Source organism: Leopardus geoffroyi, chromosome X (genome assembly GCF_018350155.1).
Source record: "Leopardus geoffroyi isolate Oge1 chromosome X, O.geoffroyi_Oge1_pat1.0, whole genome shotgun sequence".
Lineage (NCBI taxonomy): Eukaryota > Metazoa > Chordata > Mammalia > Carnivora > Felidae > Leopardus > Leopardus geoffroyi.
Window position 1 is genome coordinate 55,590,521 of NC_059343.1, and position 25,815 is coordinate 55,616,335.

Below are 25,815 nucleotides of genomic sequence, written 5' to 3' on the forward strand. Positions count from 1 at the left end.
TTGGCATCTACTTGCCCAGTCTGAGCACTTTTTTGCATTTGAGCTATTTGACCATTTCCTAAGGAGTGCAAATAGTCCTGATCATTGTGAATATCCTTCAGACTATAGGTAACCACACTGATTCACATGTTTACCAAATCTGAGGAGTTCACTTTAAAAACTTGCTCCAAGAATTTCTGCCTGTCCTAGGGGCGCCTGGGTGGCTCAGTCTGTTAAATGTCCCACTTTGGCTCAGGTCATGATCTTGCGGTCCATGGGTTTGAGCCCCGCGTCGGGCTCTGTGCTGATGGCTCAGAGCCTGGAGCCTGTTTTGGATTCTGTGTCTCCCTCTCTCTCTGACCTTCCCCTGTTCATGCTCTGTCTCTCTGTCTTAAAAATAAACGTTAAAAAAATATTTTAAAAAAGGCATTGCATTTAAGAATTTCTGCCTGTCCCAACAGATTTCCTCCATAGTCATGTATGCCGTAATGGTCCTTTGTCTCCAGCGCAATGTGAGCAATCTCAGTTAACAGGGAAATTTATAGCAATACTGGCTTATCTCAGAAGAAAAATCCCAAATAAAAGTGAAATTACACCTAAAGGAGCTACAAAAAGAAAAAACAAAACAAAACTCCAAACCAGAGAATGAAGGAAATAATGAAGATAAGAACAGAAATAAATGATATAGAAACTAAAAAAAAAAAAAAATAGAATAAATGAATTAAAGCAAGAACCAGTGCTTTGAAAAGATCAATGAAATTGATAAACCCCTACCCAGACTCATGAAAGGAAAGAGAGAGAGAGAGAGAGAGAGAGAGAGAGAGAGAGAAACACAAATAAACAAAATCACAAATTAAAGAATAGAAATAACCAACACCAGATAAATAAAACAATTCTAAGAGAATATTATGAAAAATTATAAGCCAAAGAACTGAGCATCCTAGAAAAAATGAATAAATTCTACAAAAACTGAAGCAGAGAGAAATAGAAAATGTGAACAGACTGATTACCATCAATGTAACCTAATCAATAAAAACTCTCACCAAACAAAAATCAAGGACCAGATGGCTTCATAGGTCAATTCTTGAAAATATTTAAGGAAGAGTTAATACCTATTATTCTCAGACATTTCCACAAAATAGAAGAGGAAGGAAAACTCCCAAGTTTATTTATGAGGCCAGCTTTACATTGACACCAAAACCAAAGTCACCACAAAAAGAAAGAAAACTGAAATCCAGTATTTCAGTTGAATATACATGCAAAAATCCCAAACAAAACACTAACATAAAGAATCCCACAAAACATTTTTAAAATCATACACCACAATCAATGTAATTTAATCCTGAGATGCAAGGGTGGTTCAATATTTGCAAATCAATCAACGTGATACATCACATCATTAAGACAAAGGATGAAAAATAGATCATTTCAATAGATACAGAAAAATCATTTGACGAAGTACAACATCCATTAATGACAAAAAAACAAAAAACCACACCTCAGCAAAGCAGGTCTATAGAGAACATATCTCAACATAATAAAGGCCTTATAGGGAAAACCCACAGCAAACATCATACTCAACTGGGAAAATGTAAAAGCTTTTCCTCTAAGGTTGAGAACAAGACAAGGATATCCACTATCACCACTTTTATTCAACATAATACTGGAAGTCCTAGCCACATCAATTAGACAAGAAAAAGAAATAAAAGGCATTCAAATTGATAAGAAAGAAGTAAAACTTTCACTATTTGCAGATATGGTACTATGTATAGAAAACCCTGAAGACACCACCAAAAAAACTACTAGAACTGATAAATGAATTCAGTAAAGTCGCAGGATACAAAATCAATGTACAGAAATCTGTTGCATTCCTATACACTAAAAATAAAGCAACAGAAAGTAAAATTAAGAAAACTATGCCATTTACAATTCAACAATATCAATAAAATATGTAGAAATAAACTTCACAAAAGAGGAGAAAAGACTTATACTCTACAAACTCTAAAACACTGATGAAAGAAAGTGAAGACAACACAAAGAAATGGAAAGACATTCCATACTCATGGGTTGAAAGAATAAATATTGTTAAAATATCTATACTACCAAAAACAATCTACAGATATAATGTAATCCCTATCAAAATACCAATAGCATTTTTCACAGAACTAGAGAAAACCCAAAATTTCTATGGAACCACAAAAGACCCTGAATACCCAAAGCAATCTTGAAAAAGAAAAACAAAACTGGAGGCATTACAATTCCAGACTTTAATTTATATTACACAGCTGTAGCAATCAAAACAGTATGGTACTGGCATAAAAATAGACTCATAGTTAAGTGAAACAGAATAGAAAACCCAGAAATATACCCACAAATATATGGTTAATTTATCTTTAACAAAAGAGGAATGAATATCCAATGGGAAAAAGACAATCTCTTCAACAAATGGAGGTGGGAATACTGGACAGCAACGTGTAAAAGAATGAAAGAAACTGGACCACTTTCTTTCACCATATAAAAAAATAAATTCAAAATGCATTAAAGACCTAAATTTGAGACCTAAAACCATAAAAATCATAGAAGAGAGGGGAGCCTGGGTGGCTCAGTCAATTAAGTGTCCGACTCTTGGTTTCTGCTCAGGTCATGATGTCAACATTTGTGAGTTCGAGCCCCAGGATAGGTTCTGTGCTGACAGTGCAGAGCCTGTTTGGGTCTCTCTCTCTCTCTCTCTCTCTGCCCCTCCCCCATTCTCTTGCGCTCTCTCTCTCTCTCTCTCTCAAAATAAATAAATGAATATTTTTAAAAAATAAAATAACATAAATCAAAGAAGAGACCACAGGCAGTAATTTCTGTGATATTGGACATATCAATATTTTCCTAGTTATGTATCCTGAGGCAAGGGAAACAAAAGCAAAAATAAACTATTGGGACTTCATCAAAATAAAAAGCTTCTGCCCAGCAAAGGAAACAATCAACAAAACGGAAGGGCAATCTATAAAATGGGAGAAGATATTTGAAAATGGCATATCTGATAAAGGGTTAGTATCCAAAATGTATAAAGAACTTATAAAACTCAACACCAAAAATAAATAATCCCATTATAAAATGGGCAGAAGACATGTATAGACATTTTCTTTTTTTTTTTTCAACGTTTATTTATTTTTGGGACAGAGAGAGAGCACGAACGGGGGAGGGGCAGAGAGAGAAGGAGACACAGAATCAGAAACAGGCTCCAGGCTCTGAGCCATCAGCCCAGAGCCCGACGCGGGGCTCGAACTCACGGACCGCGAGATCGTGACCTGGCTGAAGTCGGACGCTTAACCGACTGCGCCACCCAGGCGCCCCATGTATAGACATTTTCAAAAGAAGACATACAGATGGCTAGCGACACATGAAAAGATGCTCAACATCACTGATCATCAGGGAAATACAAGTCAAAACTATAATTAGATATCACCTCACACCTGGAAAAATGTCTAAAATCAACAACACAAGAAACAAAAGGTGTTGGCAAGTATGTGGAGAAAAAGGAACACTCCAGCACTGTTAGTGGGAATGCAAACTGATGCAGCCACTCTGGAAAACAGTATGGAGATTCTTCAAAAAGTGAAAAATAGAACGACCCTATGACCCAGGTATTGCACTACTGGGTATTTACCCAAAGAATACAAAAATGCTAATTCAAAGGGATACATACACCCCAATGTTTATAGCAGCATTATCTATAATAGCCAAATTATGGAAAGAGCCCAAGTGTCCATCAATTGATGAATGGATAAAGAAGAAGATGTGGTGTACACACACACACACACACACACACACACAGGAATATTATTCAGCCATAAAAAGTAATGAAATCTCGCCATTTGCAACAACATGGATTGAGCTGGAAAGTATAATGCTAAGTGAAATAAGTCAGTCGGAGAAAGACAAATACCATATAATTTCACTCAAATGTGGAATTTAGGAAAAAAACAAATACACACATCAAAAAAGACAGGGAAAGAGAGAAAAAGCAAGAAAGAGACTCTTAACTATAGAGAACAAAATGATGATTGCCAGAGGGGAGGTGAGTGGGGGATTGGTCAAATAGGTGATGGGGATTAAGGAGTGCACTTGTTGTGATAAGCACTGGGTAATGTATGAAATTGTTGAATCACTATATTATACACCTAAAACTAATTTAACACTATTGTTAACTATACTGGAGTTTAAATAAAAAAAAACTTAATAAAAAATTGTAACATGTAACCTGAAAAATACTCTGCACAAGTTTCAATATTCACAAACTGAACATGCGTGCGCAATCAGCACTCATATAAAAAGCCAAAATATTACCAACTCCCTTAAAGTGACACTTGTGCCTGACTTTGTCACTAATACCTCATTGTGGGGTAACCAGTATACTGGCTTCTAACACCATCACTTATTTTTGCTTGTTTTTGAATTTTATAAAAATATGTACACACAGCAGGTAATCTTTTGTGACAAGCTTCTCCCCCCTTGACCTTATATTTGTCAGATTCATTCATGTTGTTGTATACAACAGGTCAGGTTCATTCATTCTCATTGCTGTAAAAGTACTGTGAATTTATTGTGAATTTGTTTACCCATTAAATTGTCAATAGGCATTATTAATCTATCTTTTTAATTTTTTTCATAACAACCCCACAAAATCTGGGTTCAGAGTGCATAAAATGGAAAGAGTACAATTTCTGGAATTACGAAAATCTGGTTGAAGCTTACTTCTGTTAATAACTTTGTGTCCTTGGACAAGTTATTTGGCCATTATGGGTCTTGAATTCCTCATCTGTGGGATGTAGATAATAATGCTTAACTGAGTTAATATACAGCAATTACCTAGTATCTGGTAATTATTATAAATCATGTAAAATATTTAATATTGGCTTGGAAACCACTTATGGATTACTGTCACACAGCTTAGCTCTTGAGCACCTTGAGTATTTCACTCTTCTGGTTAATACATTATGGGGCCATTGAGATTCAAACAGGGATGAGTGGATGTGATAATTAAAACTCTTTGTAGCTGTTGAAAGTTCTTTGCTCCTGTTTCCTTCCTTTCTGTCCCAGGGTATACTCTCATATTTGGAATGCAGGGCAGACTGATATACCCTTGGTTTCACGTATCCTATTAGGTTGCATTTTGTTCCATCCTCGTAATTTTTTCAACCTCATCTGCTTCCAGAACAGGATCTTTTCCTAAAGTTCTTCCTATGATCTCTGTTCATGGAGAAGAAACAGCAATAAGACTGGCAACTTCATACATTACTGTCAATGTCTCTTGCCTGACATCTGTTGGTTGAGAACACACTAATATCATAGCTTCCACAGAAGCTCTAACTCTCCAAAAAGTGAGTTAAATGCAGATTCAGATGTCTTAGGCAATTTGGCCCTATTATTTCCAGAGAATACACAAAGTCTCAATTCAGCGACAGTTCTTTGGCAAGGGAATCCTTGAAAAAGAACTGAAAACATAATACTGTGGACAATTCTGACAAGTCCAAAAAATATGAATCAAAGGGTACAAATACTTTCTCTGTCATGGGTCTACGGGAGATGACTAAGTCTTTATTCTGCCATCTCCAATGGACAGTCCAGCATTCTACACTGCTACATGAAAGACCCATTATGAACAGAACTGGACTGAGTTTTGTTTGTCCTTCCTTGACCTTGGTGCAGGATGTTGGGGGGGGGGGGGTTGTTGCATGGTGGTTAGAAGGGGAATAGTGGTGGGAAGGCTTCTGTTAATCAAGTGATAGCTAAAATATACACATGGAAAATACCTCACAAAGTTTGCATGTACAGTTACTTTTAAGAGGTAAGAGGAATAGAAGGAGTTAACTAAACAGGAGTCTAGAGTAGGGTGGCCAAAAAACTCTAAGCCTAGTAGACAAGAAATTAAGAGAAAAGGGTAAAGAAGGGGTCATCCTTGATCTATCCCATCCACCAGAAATTAATACTTATATTAATCCAATATAAGAAATGTGAAAATTCATGGACTCAGAGCCAAGAAACTTGTGTTAAAATTCTGGAAATTTCACTTGCATTTGCCACTATAAAATGAGCCTAATAATAACCAAAAACAAGATTAAATTAAGGTTCCAGACTAGAATAGTACTGTTATCAACCTACCAGTGAAAAGTAAAGGTGTGTCTGACAGGAGTCGAGGCTTTTAGTAAAGCAAGACAGAAGTGTTAATACTTTCATCTTACAAAGTCAGTCAAAAGGTGATGGAGTAAGAAATATGGGTTAAGTATATTATTTAAACAGCGGTGAACAACAGAAGGTAAAAGTATGTTATAGTTATTAAAAATTATAAGTGTTAGAATAGGCAGTTAGGCTTTAACAGGATGCCTGGAGGCCAGCAAAGGGCATATCATGCTCCATTATCAGGAAAGTTAGAGACTTGTCCTGACAGCACTCCAAAAACAAAGCCACAAGAAGCCATATCAAAACTACACAGGCCCAAGGCAAAGAAGGCCTGAGACCCTCACCAAGTGAGGGAGAAAAGGCATGAAACCCTGCTCCCAAAGAAATCCCCTCCACAAATAATAAATATTCCATCCCTTAGTTAATAACTATCTATAAAAGATAAAGACCCAAACCTGGGGCACAGAGTTCACTTGAGCTTGCCTGCTCTCAGATCTTAAGAGTGTACTCTCATTTTACTAAACTTTTCCACCAGCACTGCTCAACCACTGTGTCTGGTCCATCCTTGAATTCTTTCTGGTGATGAGAATAAGAGCCTCTGGCGACAACCATTCCCAGAGACAGGCTAGGTGGAGGCCTCAGGATCTGGGGGTCTCCCCAGTCTACCCAACAACAGGAGGGGAGGGGAAGAAAGAGGTATGAGCCATGATCCCCTCTGTTTATAGCAAGACAAATTAAATAATTTCCCAAGTAGATAAATAATGCAATAGCAATACAAGCATATTTTTTTTAAAAATATGAAAGTAACCACCAAATGGTGGAATATAAATGGTTAAAAATGAATGTCTTCTGAGGAGTAGGGAAAGAATGAAGACTATTAAGTTTTTAAATAGATTTGATTGCATTATTTTTTCAATTGTATATAAGTTCAATTTTACAGTAGAAAAAATAAAAGCTATTTTTGTCAAAACTTAAGGGTTGTATGGGGCGCCTGGGTGGCTCAGTCAGTTAAGCGGCCGACTTCGGCTCAGGTCATGATCTCATGGTCCGTGAGTTCGAGCCCCGTGTCAGGCTCTGTGCTGACAGCTCAGAGCCTGGAGCCTGTTTCGGATTCTGTGTCTCCCTCTCTCTCTGCCCCTCCCCTGTTCAAGCTCTGTCTCTCTCTGTCTCAAAAATAAATAAATGTTAAAAAAAAAAAACTTAAGGGTTGTAAAATGGGATTAGTCTGATTACATTGCAGATTACACACTAAAATTTGAAGAAAACAAATTTTCATCTAATTGCATATGTCCTAACTGCCATACAGAGATTAAAAGACATATCCTATTTAATTGGAAAAGGGAGACCAATAGAGTTTTAGCATAAAGAGTTGGTGTTCAAACTTTTTAGCCAATAGAATCCTATTATAAGTGCAAGAGAAACTGTTCTGGTTTAAGTAGGGAGTTAGGAGCCCTACCAAGACAGTTTCTCCTAGGGAAAAAAATCCTCTGATGGAGACGATACCTGGGAAATCATCTGACCCATGATTCCATGCTTGGGAAGCCAACCATCTGAGACATTTAGAATCTATTGTATAACAAAAGATAGTATCCAAGGCATCACATCAGAGTGGCTAATCAGATAGAGAATCTGTTGTCTTTGTGAAATGACTCTGTTACAAAATGGCCTTTTGAGATTCTGATTATTGAAAGAGCCTTTCCACTAGGTCTTGGTTAGCCAAGCTGAACTTACAACAGAGTTCATTGGCCTGCAAATGGACTCTGCAAACAGAGTAACTTGCATTACCCAGGAAAGCCAACCCAGACCAATAGCTCAAAATCTATCACAGGAACCAAAGGAGAAGAGTAACATTTGATTATCACACATCATTCCCCTCTATGCATGACCATTCACCTTTCCACAGATTTCACACAAGACATTTATTATTTCAAGAGGTAGTATCATCAGCATCATTTGAAGAGGCTAATCCTCTTTGAACAAGATGAGTTTATTCCGAATATGCCCCCTCTCAGTTCCCAGCACTCTCTTTTATTTACCCCCTGTTTGTTTGCTTGTTTTACTTTCTATGATAAGAAGACATCTCCCACATCCTGCAGAGCCAGAGACACAGATCTAGTGAAATGAAACTTCTCCATATACCAGTAGTCACTTGGGAAACGTTCATTGACCCTATCCTTCTCTTCCTGCCTCACTCACTAACATCTCTTCTTGTGATTTTTTAAAATTCTTTTTAAATATTTATTCCCTTTTGAGAGATGTAGAGAGACAGAGCGTGAGCAGGGAAGGGGCAGAGAGAGAGGGAGACACAGAATTCGAAGCAGGCTCCAAGCTGTCAGCACAGAGCCCGGACACAGGGCTTGAACCCATGAACCGCAAGATCATGACCTGAGCCAAAGTCTGCCGCTTAATCAACCAAGCCACCCAGGTGCAACTTCTTGTGATTATTTTAATCAGAGTAAGACCATCACCAATTGGACAATTTCATGCAGAGTGTTCTATTCTCCCAGTTTTGCTGCCAATAACAATGATGAAGATGATAACAAAACACTAACATATATTATTTGCCAGGTGCTATTTGAATAACTTTATATGTGTGTGTGTGTGTGTGTGTGTGTGTTAACTAATTTAATTAATTATATATCTATGTGTATATGAATTTTCTTCAAATGCTGCCTTTCTGTTAATTCTGAATCCAGAGAATCCACGAAATGTCAGGACCTTTCTATCAAAAGCAATTACTTGGACCTAAATGTAAGACCTGAAACCAAAAACCTCCTAGAAGAAATCATAGGCAGTAACCTCTTTGACATCGGCCATAGCAACATTTTTCTAGATATGTCACCTTGGGAAAGGGAAACAAAAGAAATATTAAACTATTGGGACTTGATTAAAATAAACAAATTTTCCATAATAAAGGAAACTGTCAACAAAACTGTCACTGAACAAGAGAAGATATTTGTAAATGACATATCTGATAAGGGGTTAATATCCAAAATATATACAGAACTTGTAAAAGTTAGTACCAACAATTAAATAATCCAATTTAAAAATGGACAGTAAAGAGATATTTTTCCAAATAAGACATCTAGATGGTCAATAGTCACATGAAAAGATGCTCAACATCACTCATCATCAGGGAAATACAAATCAAAACCACAATGAGATATCACTTCCCACCTGTAAGAATGGCTAAAATCAACAACACAAGAAACAATAGGTGCTGGCGAGGATGCAGAGAAAGAAAAAGCAAATGCTGTTGCACTGTTGGTGAGAATGCAAGTTGGTACAGCCACTGTAGAAAACAGTATGGAGGTTCCTCAAAAAATCAAAAATAGAAATGCGATATGATCCAGTAATCCCACTGCTCGGTGTTTACCCAAAGGGGGGAAAAACAGTATTTCAAGAAGATATGCACCTCTATCTTTATAGCAACATTATTTACAATAACCAAGATATGGAAGCAACCAACCATTCACTGACAGATGAATGGGTAAATAAGATGTGATATATATTATCAGCATTAAAAAAGAAAGATCTTGCCATCTGTAACAACACAGATGGACCTGGAGGGTTATTATGCTAAGTGAAATAAGTCTGACAGAGAAAGACAAATACCATATAATTTCACTTACATGCACAATCTAAAAAATAAAACAAATGAACAAACAAACCAAAACACAAAATCTTAAATACAGAGACCAAACTGGTGGTTGCCAGAGGGGGGTGGGGTGGGGGCATGGGTAAAATGGATAAAGGGGAACAAGAGGTACAAACTTCCAGTTATAAAATAAATAATTCAACTGTAATTACTTTCTTTTGTTCAGTGCTACCAAATAGAAATGTAATGCAAGCCACATTTATAATTTTTAACTTTCTATAAGCATATTAAGAAAAGGAAAAAGATTCTCAGGATCCATAACAGAAACCCATGGGGGAGGGGAAGGAAAAAAAAAGAGGTTAGAGTGGGAGAGAGCCAAAGCATAAGAGACTCTTAAAAACTGAGAACAAACTGAGGGTTGATGGGGGGTGGGAGGGAGGGGAGGGTGGGTGATGGGTATTGAGGAGGGCACCTTTTGGGATGAGCACTGGGTGTTGTATGGAAACCAATTTGACAATAAACCTCATATATTGAAAAATTAAAAAAAAAAAAGGAAAAAGAAACAGGTGAAATTTATCTCAACAATATATTTAACACACTATATCCAAAAAAGTACCACTTCAACATGTGATCAATATAAAAAATTAGTGATATTTACAATTTTCACACTACCTTCAAAATCTAGCACATATTTTACATTTATAGCACACTAAATTCTGACTAGTCAATTTCTACTACTGTATAGATGCACATTTAATCACCCTTAGAATTTCACACAGAATATTAGATTAGGAATTATTTGCCCATCATTTTTTGTACATATGACAAAACTGAGGTCCAGAGAGAAGTGAGATCTCTCATAAAGTGAAATGAGCCCCAGACGTACAATCAAGAAAACTGAACTCAAACCCAAGCTCTGCCACTTCCTGGCTGAATGGCTTTAGACACTACACCTCACTGAGCCTTAGTATCTTCATCTGTAAAAAATGGATAGTAACTTCTACTTTACAAGGTTCTGAGGTTCAAATGAGAACACACACCCCTCTTTGTAATGCCTGGCAAAGCACATACCACTACCAATTAAGTCACAGAGCCAACTAGCAGAAGTGTTGGGTGTATCAGTCTGGGCCCAGACAAAAGACAAAAACCACTACATAGAATTATTAAACTACAAACTTGTTAAACTAAAAAGAAAGTAACTATAATATATAAGGAAACTCTTTACAGTACCCTGAGGCTGAGAGAAGGCACACAAGGAAGGGGAAATCTGGAAAGGGTTCCAAACTCATTGGAAAAAGTATAATTTAAGCAGAGAAATTAGTTTAAATTGGTTTGGCCTGGTGGTTCACACTTACTAGGTAAGCAGGAGGCAACTCTCCAGAGCGCAGGTAGTACTATAGAGAGAATGGGAACCTTCTAGTTTGCAGATAAGCATTGCAGGACCAGCCTGCCTCAGGAGGAACCTCCTAGAATTCAAATAGGCTGTGTGGGAGCTGGCAGAGAAATCATGGAGCAGCAACTCTGTTATGGACCTTCAGTCAGCTGGTGGGATAGGTGGGGACCCTACAGAGGGAAGCTAGGGGACAACATGAGTGGGGAAGCTTTCAGGGAGAGACCTAAACTGAGAGACCAGCAGGAAAGTTATCACCAGGCCAGGCAGAGAGGCTTCAAGGTCACTGAGGGACTATGTGTTTTGGATGTGTGAATGGTTCAGAGCCCCACCAGATAGCTCACTCCCTCTCTACTGACGCCCACTTGCAGCAGCTGAAAACTTCAGGAGAGTCCCTTCTCCCTGCAATATCCCTCCAGCACCCTCTACTGAGAAAGCTTAACAGCATGTATAAAGGAGTGATGCTTAAACGAATTCTGTCCAATTTCATAGAACAGGTATTAAGAAGTGCTGGAACTGAGAGGCAATAATTGGAAAACACACAGAGGTAGACTGAAAGCTGTATTTTCTAGTCTTTAGTTCAGTGCTCTATTACCCCAAATTTTACTACTAGGATAATTCTAGACAGACTGAAAAACAACACTCATACTGAGAGTTGGTCACTTTCCTTTTAGGTGTGCAAGTTGACCCTACCAGTAAAGAAGTAGGAGAAAAAGACTGATAGGAATATAGGAATTTAAGTTTTCTGAGTCTCTGTTTCTTCATTGGGATAATGAATATTATACATCCCACCTCATAGATTTGCTGTAATAATTAAGGAAGACAGCATATGTAAAATCCTCAGCACAGGCGTGGGACATAGGAAATATATATTAGAAATTTGTTTCCCTCAGATGATATGGGGTCAACCAATGCAGCATATTTTTACTGTGCTTTTTCCTAATATCATTCAGGAGTGAAAGTAGACTAACTGTGAAGATTCTCACATTGTCTATGCTTCTTCATACTCTTTATTCATTGTTATGTAACAACTGTCACATCACTTAGTGGTTAATTACTTCCATACCACACTTGTGATTTTAAAGGTTCTTCTCTCCTTCAATTATATACTTTCCCAATTAAGTATTTATGTTAATGAGATTTCAGGTAAACTGAGTGGAATCCAGAATTACTGGGCCATCCAGATAACTCATTTAGCCTTGATGTCAGTCACTCAAATAATGCCCATGTCAATCTGACTGATGATATCCAGCTATGGTATCACAGCCACTTAGTCTCCTCTGTTTTCCTACTTCCATATCTTCAATCCAAACTGCTTGTCACAATATTCTAGATAATAACCAGATGGTGTGTTCTTAGTCCTTTTTATGACTACATGCTTGGTCAAGATGCTACATTTAGTTCTGGAAGACTATTTAGGTTACATGGCATACATATTGGAGTTCAGAAAATAGGTCTACACCTAGCTGAAAAAGAATAAATTTGACAATTTTTCATATCCCTTTATGAAACACTGGGGAATCAGATCCATGAGTAGTCAAGCTGGAAATAATCTCAGATTATCTGGCAAGGTGCTTCCAGCAGAAATTTCTACAATGATGGAATGTTCTATATCTGTGCAATCCAATATAGTAGCTACTAGCCACATGTGGGTACTGACTACTTGAAATGTGACTAGCATGACTGAGAAACTGAGTTGTTAATTTTAATTTATTTATATATAGCTATAGCTATAATATTGGACAGCAAAGATCTACATAGTATGGCTTAATGGAAAGAACGTGGGATTTGAAGCTAAAAAACCCTAAAGTCTAAATCCTGGTTACTGTCACTAACAATATAACTTTGATCAAGCTCTTTATCATGCCCAAACCTCAGTTGCCTCATTTGTAAAATGACATACTACCAGAAACTCACACAATTGTTGTAATTACAGAATTAATGTAAAGCATGAAGCCCAATGCTTAGCAAACATAATAGTAATTACCCTTTAAATAATACTTGTTATTATTGAGCTCCTCATTTTCCAGATGGAGAAATGGAAGCTCCAAAACGAGAACTGACTTGTCAACAGTTGCACAGCTAGTTGGAAACATGACCAGGCACCAATTCCAGATTTTCTCACTTTTTTGAATGATTCTTATATATATGAACCCTCCTCGCCCCTAAAGAATGAAGGGTGGTAGCCCAAACAACTACTCAACTGCCGTAAAAAATATCTTATGTGGAGAAAATGTACCTTGGTGAAGCCTATTTGCTCCTTCCGAAAATTTTCCAGGGGTTTAATCAGCAAATCACTAGCATTGTGTACCTAGAAAAAAAAAAAAAAAGAAAACATATAAAACAACTTTCAGATTAGAAAAGATCAGATTCAAGTTTCCTTGTTACTAAGGCATTTCACTGTAATACATCAGCCTGCAAAATGTAAATTGATTTGCTGGGTTTTTTTTCCCATTGTTGTTACTTTCCCCCCCATATTGGTCTCTTAAAATCAAATGATTTGAGAGGAAATGAGAGAAGGAACACTAGGGGCATTTCTCTGTATTTTTACTGGCAGTCTGATCTGAGTTTTTAATCAATCTATAGTCATGTCCAGAAACAGATATGGGGGCCTGAAGTATATGTGGAAAAGAGAAGATAAAGGGAATGGAAAATGCACGAAAATACCAATTGCATCAAGTGCAAATAATTTCATGAGAGGGAAATGAGTTAACAATAATAGCATCAAGATAAATTGTTTCCAGTCCTGCCAGTGTGTGTCATAAAACCAGAACATTTCCTTCAGAACTTGGAGTGTATTACAGCATCACAGAGAACACTGGACTAGGCCTTCAAATTACCTAACTATAGATGCTCCAAAGCTGATAAAAACAGCCTGCCCAAATACTAAAACATTGACATTAATATGGTTCTAGAGATATAAAAACCCCATTTACAAATTGGACCCCTTGCTTAGTGGTCAGGCAGAGATACACAAAGTTTTGTCTTCAATATTAACCTCTTGAAAAATTACACCTGTCCAAGGCAGCAAGTGGAGTTTGTTTTCTTCACTTGTGTGAATCAGCTGTATTTTAATGGAGGACCTAAAAGAATACATCTGAAGGGCTGGATTTTAGGATCCATTGCATTAATTTTGATATGTTATAAGACAAGAAAATGAGGGACTGCCTTCCTTGTCAAATGAGACATAAAGTGTCAGTAAGACAAGATATATATTCATACCAAAAACAGAAAACAGAGTAAAGAGCCAGTTTTGACCAGTCCTGTATTCTCCATATTAAGAAGCAGTTTTTAAACTACCCACCAAAATGCATGGCAAGTTGGGGCATTAGTACATATTTTTTAGCTATGTCCTGCAGCCACTTTGGGTCTCCTGTTTTGTGTCTAGGTATGATTCAAAGTTCAACTAAATGGGCAAACTCTCACCCAATCAAAGCTCTACCAGAAGCCCTAGCACCAAAAATAAAGACACCAGTGATTCTGCTTGATCGAAAACAAGAATTATTCTATTAAAAGTACTAGCACATCTCTTTTGCCCAACACACTCTACAGTTATGAATTGTGAATTGTGTGACATCAACTTTGTGTACCTACCTGGAAACAAATTATGTCATTGGTATCATAGATCCAATACAGAGAGTCATTTTTCTTCTTTCCTTTTGTGGAACTTTTAAAACATGGCTACAAATTTTGTGACACTTCTCCTATTGAGGTGAGGCCTCTGCCCCCTCTACCTTTAATGAGAGTGAGTTCATTACTTCTTTGAACCAACAGAATACAGCAGAAGTGACACAATGTGACTTCTCAGACTAAGTCATAAAAGGCCAGCAACTTCCACCTGGTTCTCTTGGAACACTCCCACTGGGGAGCCCTGAGCCACTCTCTAAGAAGTTAGACTGCCCTGAGACTACCAAACTAGTGAGGCCAAACATACACATTCTGGTAAAAGTTATGTTCAGCCCAACCTTCCAGCCATCCCACTGAGGTGCAAGATGGGTAAGCAAAGCTGCTTTGGACTCTCCACATGAACCCACCTCCCAGGTGAACACCTCCATATGAAGCAGAAGAATCACCCAGCTGACCCCTGCCTGAATTCCTGAACCACAACATAATGAGATAAAATTAAATGGTTTTAGGTTAAGCCACTATGTTTTGAAATAGGTTTTTATGCAGCAATAGATAATTAGAAAAATTATTTCCACTTTCACCAAGGTAACACAAAAAAAGTGGTTACCTGGGACACACTGAAGAAGTTTGCTGTTGAATAAGAAGTGAACATGCCATTTCTAAGGAGAGTAATATGTGTCAAACCTCTATATGGATATTCAGCTGAGCCCTTGCATATACAGGCAACACAAGGATGGCACAGTACCAGTTTTTGTGATTCAAAGGGGATTTTCTTGCATAAGCAGGTGTACCAGCAACTTCTCACACAGGGTCCATAAGACCACTGCTTTTTGTATGTTTGGCCCTAGGAAACTAGCATATGATTCACTGAAATTGGAGACCATAGATTTCCCTTAATCACATTGGCAATATTGCTCCCAGTCTCCTATGACACAAATAGATACTCTGAGCCACTTCCTTTTTTTGACACTCATTGGTAATTATACTACTTTCTGCCAGAAAACAGAGCTAGAGATATAGGAAATGGTCACACTGAAGCTTGGCTCTTTTTTTTTTCATTCTGTTTTATCCTTAAATCCCTTAGAAATCCAGCATCTACTCAAAAAAAGCCCTTTTAATTAAATATGACCTTTATTCCCCTTTCTGATCACTGCATCCATTTCATAAATTTTCTAGGAGAAAAGCTCCTACCTTCTAACTCAGGGTAGAATACCCAGCATAACTGATATTCTAAACATCTTAGGGAGTTTAACTAATCGGATTCTTATTGCATGAATCCCCAATTACACTAGATAAAACATTTAGCAGATTAGAGATGGTACACAATCCAGCAGTGTAGGATTTTTTGTGAATCTTTTATTGTTAACTAACTACCAAAAAAAGGATTTGAAGATACACTGTTTAAAATAGCATGGGTCTCTTTAGGTCATTCTTGGCAGTCCTCAAAGACAGACCTTGCATATTGCTAATATGGTCCCCTTCAGAGTCAGAAAGGCACATAGGCAAGACTCCTATCCTTAATCATACAGGAAGTCTTTTATCCAGACTTTTCAAGGCCAACTTCTGAGGTTAATACAACATCCCACAGGGTACTATTTAAGAACACCACAGTTGGGAAATGCTTCCCCTCAATTCTTTCCTCCATAATTCCTTCAACAGTTTAAGTTCATTACAAGAATGACTAGACATTTGCAATTATCAGATGCTAGGGCTGTGAACTTCCTTCCTGTTCTTCTAAAGCTTCGTTTGGTCTCTTCTTATAGAAAGGATAAAAAGCTGTTTAATACCTCAGATAACCCAGATTATCCATACTGGGGTAAGGAGTCCTTTTACCACAGTTCTAGGAAAAGGGAGAGGTGCAGTCAAACAATGAATTCCTGGCACGTTGTGAAAGGCCCTCATTGAGCTTAACCTTCACAGCATTCCTAGAATTAAACGGGAAGTGGGGAGCTAAAAGTCAATACATGATTGAAAAGTTGTGGGCACAAAAGGGCACAACAATGAAAGACAGAAGAAAATGAGTCATTCCTGTGGAAAAGATCCAGCAAGAAGGGTGAGAAAAACAATATCTCAAAAGATGAGTCCTGGGGCGCCTGGGTGGCGCAGTCGGTTAAGCGTCCGACTTCAGCCAGGTCACGATCTCGCCGTCCGTGAGTTCGAGCCCCGCGTCAGGCTCTGGGCTGATGGCTCAGAGCCTGGAGCCTGTTTCTGATTCTGTGTCTCCCTCTCTCTCTGCCCCTCCCCCGTTCATGCTCTGTCTCTCTCTGTCCCAAAAATAAATAAACGTTGGAGAAAAAAAAAAAGATGAGTCCTACTTTAATATTTTAGAGCTTTATAATTGGGTAAATAAAAGAGATAAACAACTAGGGCTGAAGGAAGTACAGTTGAGCTTTCTAGAGGTATCTGAATGAAAAGGAGTTGAATGCCTTTGAGATCAACATTGGCAATAGTCCACAAACTCTTCAGGCAGAAGAAAACAGTAGAGTGTAGATTAGCTAGTGGGTGGATATCTACCAGACTCCAGAGAAGCTACCCATATTGGTCCCTCCTTAGTATCCCTAAAAGCAATTCTCTTAAACTAAGAAAATTCCCAAGTCAAATTTCCACAAGCAGAATCTTGGGGGTAACAAAAGATAACTACAAACAAGACTTACTTAATAAGTGTTTTTTGCTACATATAGAACGCTTCATTATATCATTTGGAGCTCTTACAACAACTGTGGGAGGTAGGGATTATTTTCCTCATTTTACATATGAAAAAAGAGAGACAGCAAAATACCATGATTAGTCTGAAATCAACAATTAGTGGCACTGCCATTATTGGAACCTAAGTCTCTACTTCCCCTACCTCCAAGCCCTGCAACCCCACTTCTCTAGGAGCCTAGATAAAATGATAGCACTATTCTGAAAAGCCAGTACCACACTGCTGGGAAGGATGAGTAATGACAGATTGAAGAACTCTGGCTATTGGATAAATGGACTTCACAAAACTGAACTGCCCACAGGAAGACAACTTATCAAGAAAGGCAAGATACACCTCTCTTTGCTCTCTACAAAGTTCCAACTTTACCCTCACACCCCTAATCAAAATAAATATTGACCAACTTAGGTACGTTCACATTAGGTACAAATAGGTCTGTGTTGGGGCCAAGGACTTCCATTTCTAACAATTTGCCAGGTGACATTAGTGCTGCAGGTCTAGGGTCCACACAAAATGATTACTTTTTAAGCTGCTAAAATAGAGCTCACAAAAAAAGAAAATAGGAACATATCTAATAAAATGCATACAAGAGCTATGTAAGAAACTCTGATAACAGAAATCAAAGAAGGGCTTAATAAATGGAAAGATAATCCATGTTCATAAATAAGAAAATACTTTTAAGATGTCAGTTTATCCCAACCTGTTCTATAGATTCAATGTAATCTTGATCAAATCCCAGCAATTCATTTGGTGGATGCTGACAAAATGGTTGTAAAGTTCACACCTAACATTAAGTCTTACTACAAAGCTACAGGAATCAAAATAGAAGAAAGGGATTATATGAAATCTCTGTTTCTATAAAACTAAAACTGCTCTAAAAATAAGTATATTATTTTAAAAAACAGACTTTAAATGTAAGGAAAGTTTTCACACAGATTTAAATAAAAAAATTATATATCAAATATAAATAAAACCCATATTATTATTTTTACAAACAGAGAAACAGATAAATAAATGGATAATATGTTTAAGAACACTAAAGGCCACAATTTCTTTTCACATGTCCAATAGCCTAGTTTAATGTCCTTTGAAACCCTTTCTCACTGATATGAAGAGGAATGGAGTTCCTACAATAATCTATCTCTAGCTAATGTTAAATTTCCAGGGTAAAAGCTTGAGACAGAATAACCAGATCTATTTCCTAAATATCTTTACTGTACTAAACAGCCATGAGACAAAATGGAAACAACAGAGTACCGATCCAATGAATAAGGTCATGGCCCAGTGTTAGAGACCTACCATCATCATCCTTTCATTTTCTACTTCATTGAGCAATTCAGCAAATTCCTTGAAGGATTCAGCTAGAAGGATAGAATAAAAGACAAGACAAATTAATCACAGTACTTGATAGGGAGGTGGGCATAGACCTGTGTGATATGAGGTAGGGGCCAGTGCTCTGAGCCTGCCTGGACACTAGAGGAAGGTACCAACCAAAGGCTAACAGAAGAATGTGTTCAGTGCCTGTTGAATATCTTTTTGTTTTCATTTTCTTTCTTCTTCTTTTTTTTTCCTTGCCAATCCCTACCAAAGAGATTTTTTTTCCTTCAGTTTTACTGAAATATAATTGATATACATACCACACAAGTTTAAGGATAGGATCTATTCTCTTAGCAACTTTCAAAATACCACATAGCCATACTAATTATAATTATCATGTTGTACACTACATACTCAGTTCTTATTTATTTTATAACTGTAAGTTTGTACCCTTTGATTGCCTTCATACAATTAAAACAACCCCCACTTCTGGCAACCACAAGCCTGATTTCTTTTTCTATGAGTTTGTTTTTCAGGTTCCACATATAAGTGAGATCATATAGTATGATTTTGTCTGATTTATTTCACTTAGCATAATACCATAAAGATCCATTCATGTTGTGACAAGTAGCAAAATATCCAACTATTTTATGCCTGAATAATATTCTAACTTTTTAATCCATTCATCTATCAATGGTCATTTGTTTCCCATGTCTTGGCCATTACAAATAATACTGCAATGAACACAGGAGTGCAGATATCTCTTCAACATAGTGATTTCATTTCCTTTGGATATATACTCAGATGTGGAATTGCTGCATCATAAGGTAATTCTATTTTTAATATTTTGAGGGACCTCCACTCTATTTTCCTGAGTGGTTGTACCAATTTACATTCCTATCAACAGTGTGCAAGGGTTCCCTTTTCTCCACATCCTCACCAGTATTTGTTATCTCTTGTCTTTTTGATGACAGTTATTCTAACCACAGTGATATCTCATTGTGGTTTTGAATTGCATTTCCCTTATGATTAGTGAAGTTAAGCAAGTTCCATGTACCTCTTGGGTATTTTAATATATTATTTGGAAAACTGTTGATTCAAATCGTTTGTTCATATTTAATTGAATTTTTTGGAGGTTGTTTGTTTTGCTATTGAGTTATATGAGTTGTTTATACATTTTGGCTATTAGCCCTTTATCAGATATGTGATTTGCAAATATTTTCTCCCATTCCATAGGTTGCCTTTACATTTTGTTGACTGTTTCTTTGGCTGTGCAAAAGAATTTTGGTTTGACATAGTCCCACTTGATTTTTTATGTTGTTGTGCTTTAGGTGTCATATCAAAAAAAAATATTTGACAAGACCCATATCAATAAGCTTTTCCTATATGTTTTCTTCTAGGAATTTTATGGTTTCAGGTCTTACATTTAAGTCTTTAATCCATTTCAAGTTAACTTTTATGAATAGTGTAAGATCAGAATCATACTTTTCCATGTGAATATCCAGTTTTCCCAGCACCATTTATTGAAGAGACAGTCTTTTCCCTATTGTATATTCTTGCCTCCTTTGTCTTAGATTAATGGAACATATAAATGCGGGTTTATTTCTGGGCTCTCTATTCTGTTCCACTGATCTATATGTCTGTTTCTGTGCAGTACCATACTGTTTTGATTACAACTTTGTAATATAATTTGAAATCAGGGAGCATTAATGCCTCTAGCTTTGTTCTTCTTTCTCAAGACAAATTTTAGGATTATTTGTTATAGTCTGTGAAAAATGCTATGATATTTTGTTAGGGATTAAATTCAATCTATAGATTGCCTTCGGTAGTGTGGATATTTTAATAATATTAATTCTTCCAATCCATGAGAACTATATCTTTCCATTTATTTGTTTCATCTTCAACTTCTTTCATCAATGTCTTATAGTTTTCACAGTATAAGTCTTTTAGCACCTTGGTTAAATTTATTCCTAAATACTTTGGTTATTATGCCCTTGCAAATGAAATCATTTTATTTCTTTCTCACATAATTTATTTTTTGTTTTTTTTTAAACTTATTATCCCCTTCACTCATTTCTTTCACCTCGTACCCCACATTTTTTTTTTTTTTGGTGAAGTCTTTAGGATTTTGTCTATTTAAAATCAAATAGAGATAATGTTACTTCTTTCTTTCCAATTCTGATGTCTTTTCTTTCTTTTTCTTCCTAATTAATATGGCTAGGACTTCCACTACAATGTTGAACACTTGTCTTGTTCTTGATGTTAGAAAGAAAGCTTTGGAACTTTCACAACTGAATATGATGTTAGATGTGGGCTGTCACATACTGCCCTTATTATATTGAGGTACACTCCTTCTATATCTAATTTGTTGAGAGTTTTTACCATGAACACATATTAAATTTTGTCAAATATTTTTATCTATTATTTTTATTGATGGTTAATCATAATGCAAATAGTTTTTATTTGTTATGTTTACTTTACCATTATGAAATATTCATTTCAAGATACCTTTAATTACTGAACTTTCCTAACAAATTTGAAGTGTTATTTGATTTGTACAAATTTCCAAACTTTCCAACTTTCCAAAACGCATTAACTTTGTTGAGTAAGGTACTTCCAAAGCCCTGACTTATGACTAAACAATAACAATGAGATGATGACTGGCATTTATTTAGTCCTGATGACCTTAGTCCAGCATTTAGGTACTATAGTGCAATTACTATAAAATTATTCTCTTTACCCCACCTTTTTATCATCTTATTTTATTTTACTTTTTTTTCATGATGATGTGTATTATTTAATCTCCATATCCTATTTCACCAATCCCCCCCATAATCCTCCCCTCTGATAATGCTCAGTTTGTTCTCTATAATTAAGAGACTGTTTCTTGGTTTGTCTCTTTTTTCCTTTGTTCATTTTTTTTGTTTGTTTCTTAAATTCCACATACAAGTGAGATCATATGGTATTTGTCTTTCTCTGACTGACTTGTTTCAATTACCAATATACTTTCTAGATCTACTCATTTCATGGCAAGATTTTCTTCTTTTTATGACTGAATAATATTTCATTACACACACACACACACCCCACATCTTCTTTATCCACTTATCTATCAATGGACACTTGGACTGCTTTCATAATTTATCTATTGTAAATAATGCTCCAATAAATATAGGGGTGCATATATACCTTTGAATGACTGTTTTTTTTTTTTTTGTATTTTGGAGGGTAAGTACCAGTAGTGCAATTACTGGATAATTGGATAGTTCCAGTTTTAATTTTTTGAGGAAACTGAATACTATTTTCTACACTGGCTGAACCAGTCTGCATTCCCACCAACAGAGCAAGAGGATTCCTTTCTCCACATCTTCACCAAGACGTATGTCTTGTATTTTTCTATTGTAGCCATTTTAACAGGTGTGAGGTGATATCTCATTGTAGTTTTGATTTGCATTTTCCTGATGATGAGTGATGTTGAGCATCTTTTCATACGTCTCTTGGCATTTGTATGTCTTATTTGGAAAAATGTCTATTCAAGTCTTCTGACCATTTATTACTATTTTTTAAATTTAAATTCAAGTTAGTTAACATACTATAGTCTTAGTTTCAGGAGTACAAGAATAGGTATTAGCTCTTCTTTAAATGTTAGGTAGAATTCACTTCATATATGAATTCTGGTCCTGGACTTTAGCTTTTGGGAGTTGTCAAATGGCTTTTCTGCATTGATTGAGATGATCATTGACTTTTACCTTTCATTCTATGAATATAATATATATAATTTATTGATTTGCACTTATTCAACCATCTTTGCTTCCCAGGGATGAATCCTACTTCATCCTGATTATTCTCCTTTTAATGTGAGTCTGAATTTTGTTTTCTAATATTTTGTTGAGAATTTTTGCATCATCATGCATCAGTAATATTGGCCTATGGTTTTCTATGAATTCTTTCATAGTTAATATTTTATTAATCCTCTCAGGCACCCTTAGGAGTAGCCAGGACTTCTCTCATTTCATAGACAAGCAAAATGATTAGCAAAGTGGGTTTTCCATGTAAATGGCTTTTCTGTGTAAAAAAAAAAAGTGGAACGAAAATCTTGAGATTTGAGTTTGAGTCCCTGCTCCACTACTTACCAACCTAGACAAATTTCTCAATTTAGTCTTTCTATGCCCCAATTTCGACATCTGTAAAATGAGCATATTAGGAATTATTACATCAGAGTAGTTATGGAGATATAATTGACGAATGAGTTGTGTTTTTTTCTTGTTTTTTAGAAGCACTATGGTTGAGTAAAAAGCACATTTGATGTACTAACTGTGACCTTTGATAAGTTACTCAAATTCTCTGAGACTCACTTTCCTTACCTAGAAATAATAATTCCTATCTCACAGGGTTCTTTGATGAGTAAACAAGATAACATCAAATATAGCTCCCAGAACACATGATAGACAATCAATAAATGTTAGTTGTGTTTCTTCCTTGGTATAAGGCAGTTATACTTCACCCTGGCAACATGTTAGAATTATCTGGGAATCCAATAAAAAAAACAATAGCGTATCAATATAATAATAAAAAAAAACAAGACTCAACTATATGCTGCCTACAAAAGATTCATTTTAGACCTAAAGACATCCTGAGGCTGAAAGTGAGGAGAGGGAGAACCATCTAACATGCTAACAGACACCAAAAGCCGAAGTAGCCATACTTATATCAGACAAGCTAGATTTTAAACCAAAGACTGTAACAAGAGATGAAGAAGGGCACTCTATCATAATTAAGGTCTATATTGATCAAGAAGATCTAGTGATTGTAAATATCTATGCCCCCAATTGGAAGCAGCCAAATATATAAATCAATCACAAACATAAAGGAAATCATTGAAAATAATAAAATAATAGGAGACTTTAACACCCCACTTAAAGCAATGTACAGATCATACATGCAGAAGATCAACAAGGAAACAATGGCTTTAAATGACACACTAGAGCAGATGGACTTAACAGATATATTCAGAACATTTCATTCTAAAGCAGTGGAATACACATTCTTTGCAAGTGCACATGGAGCATTCTCATGAATAGATCACATACTGGATCACAAATCAGTGCTCAACACGTACAAAAATACTGAGATCATACCATGTATATTTTCAAGCCACAACGATATGAAACTTGAAGTCAACCACAAGAAAAAATTTGGAAAGACCACAAATATACGGAGATTAAAGAACCTCCTACTAAAGAATGAATGAGTTAACCAGGAAATTAAAGAGGAAATAAAAAATATATGTGGAATCAAATGAAAAAGAAAACATGACAGTCCAAACTCTTTGATAGCAAAGGCAGTCAGAAGGAGGAAGTATATAGCAATACAGACTTAACTCAAGGAGCAAGAAATGTCTCTAACACACAACCTAACCTTACACTTTAAGGAGCTAGAAAAACAACAGCAAATAACGACTAAAGCCAGGAGAAGAAGGGAAAAATTAAAGACAAGAGGATAAATAAATGATATATAAAAAAATAGGAGAACAGATCAATGTAACTAAAAGCTGGTTCTCTCAAAGAATTAATAAAATTGATAAACTCTAAGCCAGACTTATCAAAAGAAAAAGAGAAAGGACCCAAATAAAACCACAGATGAAAGGGGAGAGAATACCAACACCACAGAAATAGAAACAATTATAAGAGAATATTATGAAATATTATATGCCAACAAACTGGGCAATCTGAGAGAAATGGACAAATTCCTAAAAACATACAAACTACTAAAAGTGAAACAGGAATAAATAGAAAATTTGAACAGATCCATAACCAGCACAGAAATTTAATCATTAATCAAAAATCTCCCAACAAAGTCCAGGGACAGATGGCATCCAAGGGGAATTCTACCAAACAGTTAAAGAAGGCTTAATACTTATTATTCTCAAACTGTTCCAAAAAATGTAAATGGGAAGTTTCCAAACTTATTCTAGGCCAATATTACTTTGATTCCAAAACCAGACAAAGACCCCACTAAAATAGAGAATAACAGGCCAATATCCCTGATGAAGCTGGATGTGAAAATTCTCAACATGATAATAGAAAATCGAATCCAACAGTACATTAATAGAATTAATGTAATAGAATTGACCACAATCAAGTGGGATTTACTACCTGGCTGCAGGGGTGGTTCAGTATCTACAAATCAATCAACATGATACACCACATAATAAAAGAACGGATAAGAACCTCTTTATATCCTCTCAATAGATGAAAAAAAAGCATTTGACAAAACACTTTCTTGATAAAAACCTTCAAGAAAGTAGGGATAGAGGAAACATAACTCAACATCATAAAGGCTATATACAAAAGGCTTACAGCTAATATCATCCTCAATGGGAAAAAACTGAGAGCTTTACCACTAAGGTCAGGAACATGACAGGGATGTCCACTCTCACCACTGTTATTCTACATACTACTGAAAGTCCTGGCCTCAGCAATCAGACAACTAAAAGAAATAAAAGGCATTCACATTGGCAAGGAAGATGTCAAACTTTCACTATTTCCAGATGACAAGATACTCTATGTAGATAATCTGACAGACACCACCAAAAATTTGCTGGAACTAATTTGAATTGAACAAAGCTGCAGGACATAAAATTAATGTACAGAAATCAGTTGCATTTTTATACACCAATAATGAAGCATCAGAAAAAGAAATCAAGGAATCACCCTCAGTTACAATTGTACCAAAACCAATAAGATATTTAGCAATAAGCCAAACCACAGAAGTAAAAGATCTGTACTCTGAAAACTATACAACACTTATGAGAGAAATTGAAGAGGACACAAAGATATTGGAAAAAATCCCATGCTCATGGATTGGAAGAACAAACATTATTAAAATGTCTATACTACCCAAAGCAATTTACACATTTAATGCAATCCTTATCAAAATACCACCAGCATTTTTTACAGAGCTGTAACAAACAATCCTAAAATTTCTATGGAACCATAAAAGTCTTTAAATAGCCAAAGAAATCCTGAAAAA

General features: G+C 36.1%; 1 protein-coding gene across 6 annotated transcripts in view; it reads right to left on the minus strand.

Annotated features, from left to right (window-relative positions):
• OPHN1 (oligophrenin 1) overlaps positions 1–25,815 on the minus strand; it is a 618,968-nt gene that overhangs the window by 367,423 nt on the left and 225,730 nt on the right. For 5 of the 6 annotated variants that reach the window (XR_006710966.1, XM_045472066.1, XM_045472065.1 and 2 more), the window contains exons 4-5: positions 18,766–18,827; positions 13,378–13,449 (exon numbers count right to left, since the gene is read on the minus strand). Coding sequence is in view for 5 of the 6 variants with exons in the window: in XM_045472066.1 (XP_045328022.1) it covers positions 13,378–13,449; positions 18,766–18,827 (134 nt within the window). In the remaining variant the exon portion in view is untranslated. The remainder of the gene's footprint in view (positions 1–13,377; positions 13,450–18,765; positions 18,828–25,815) is intronic. The other variant, XM_045472067.1, reaches the window with a different exon arrangement.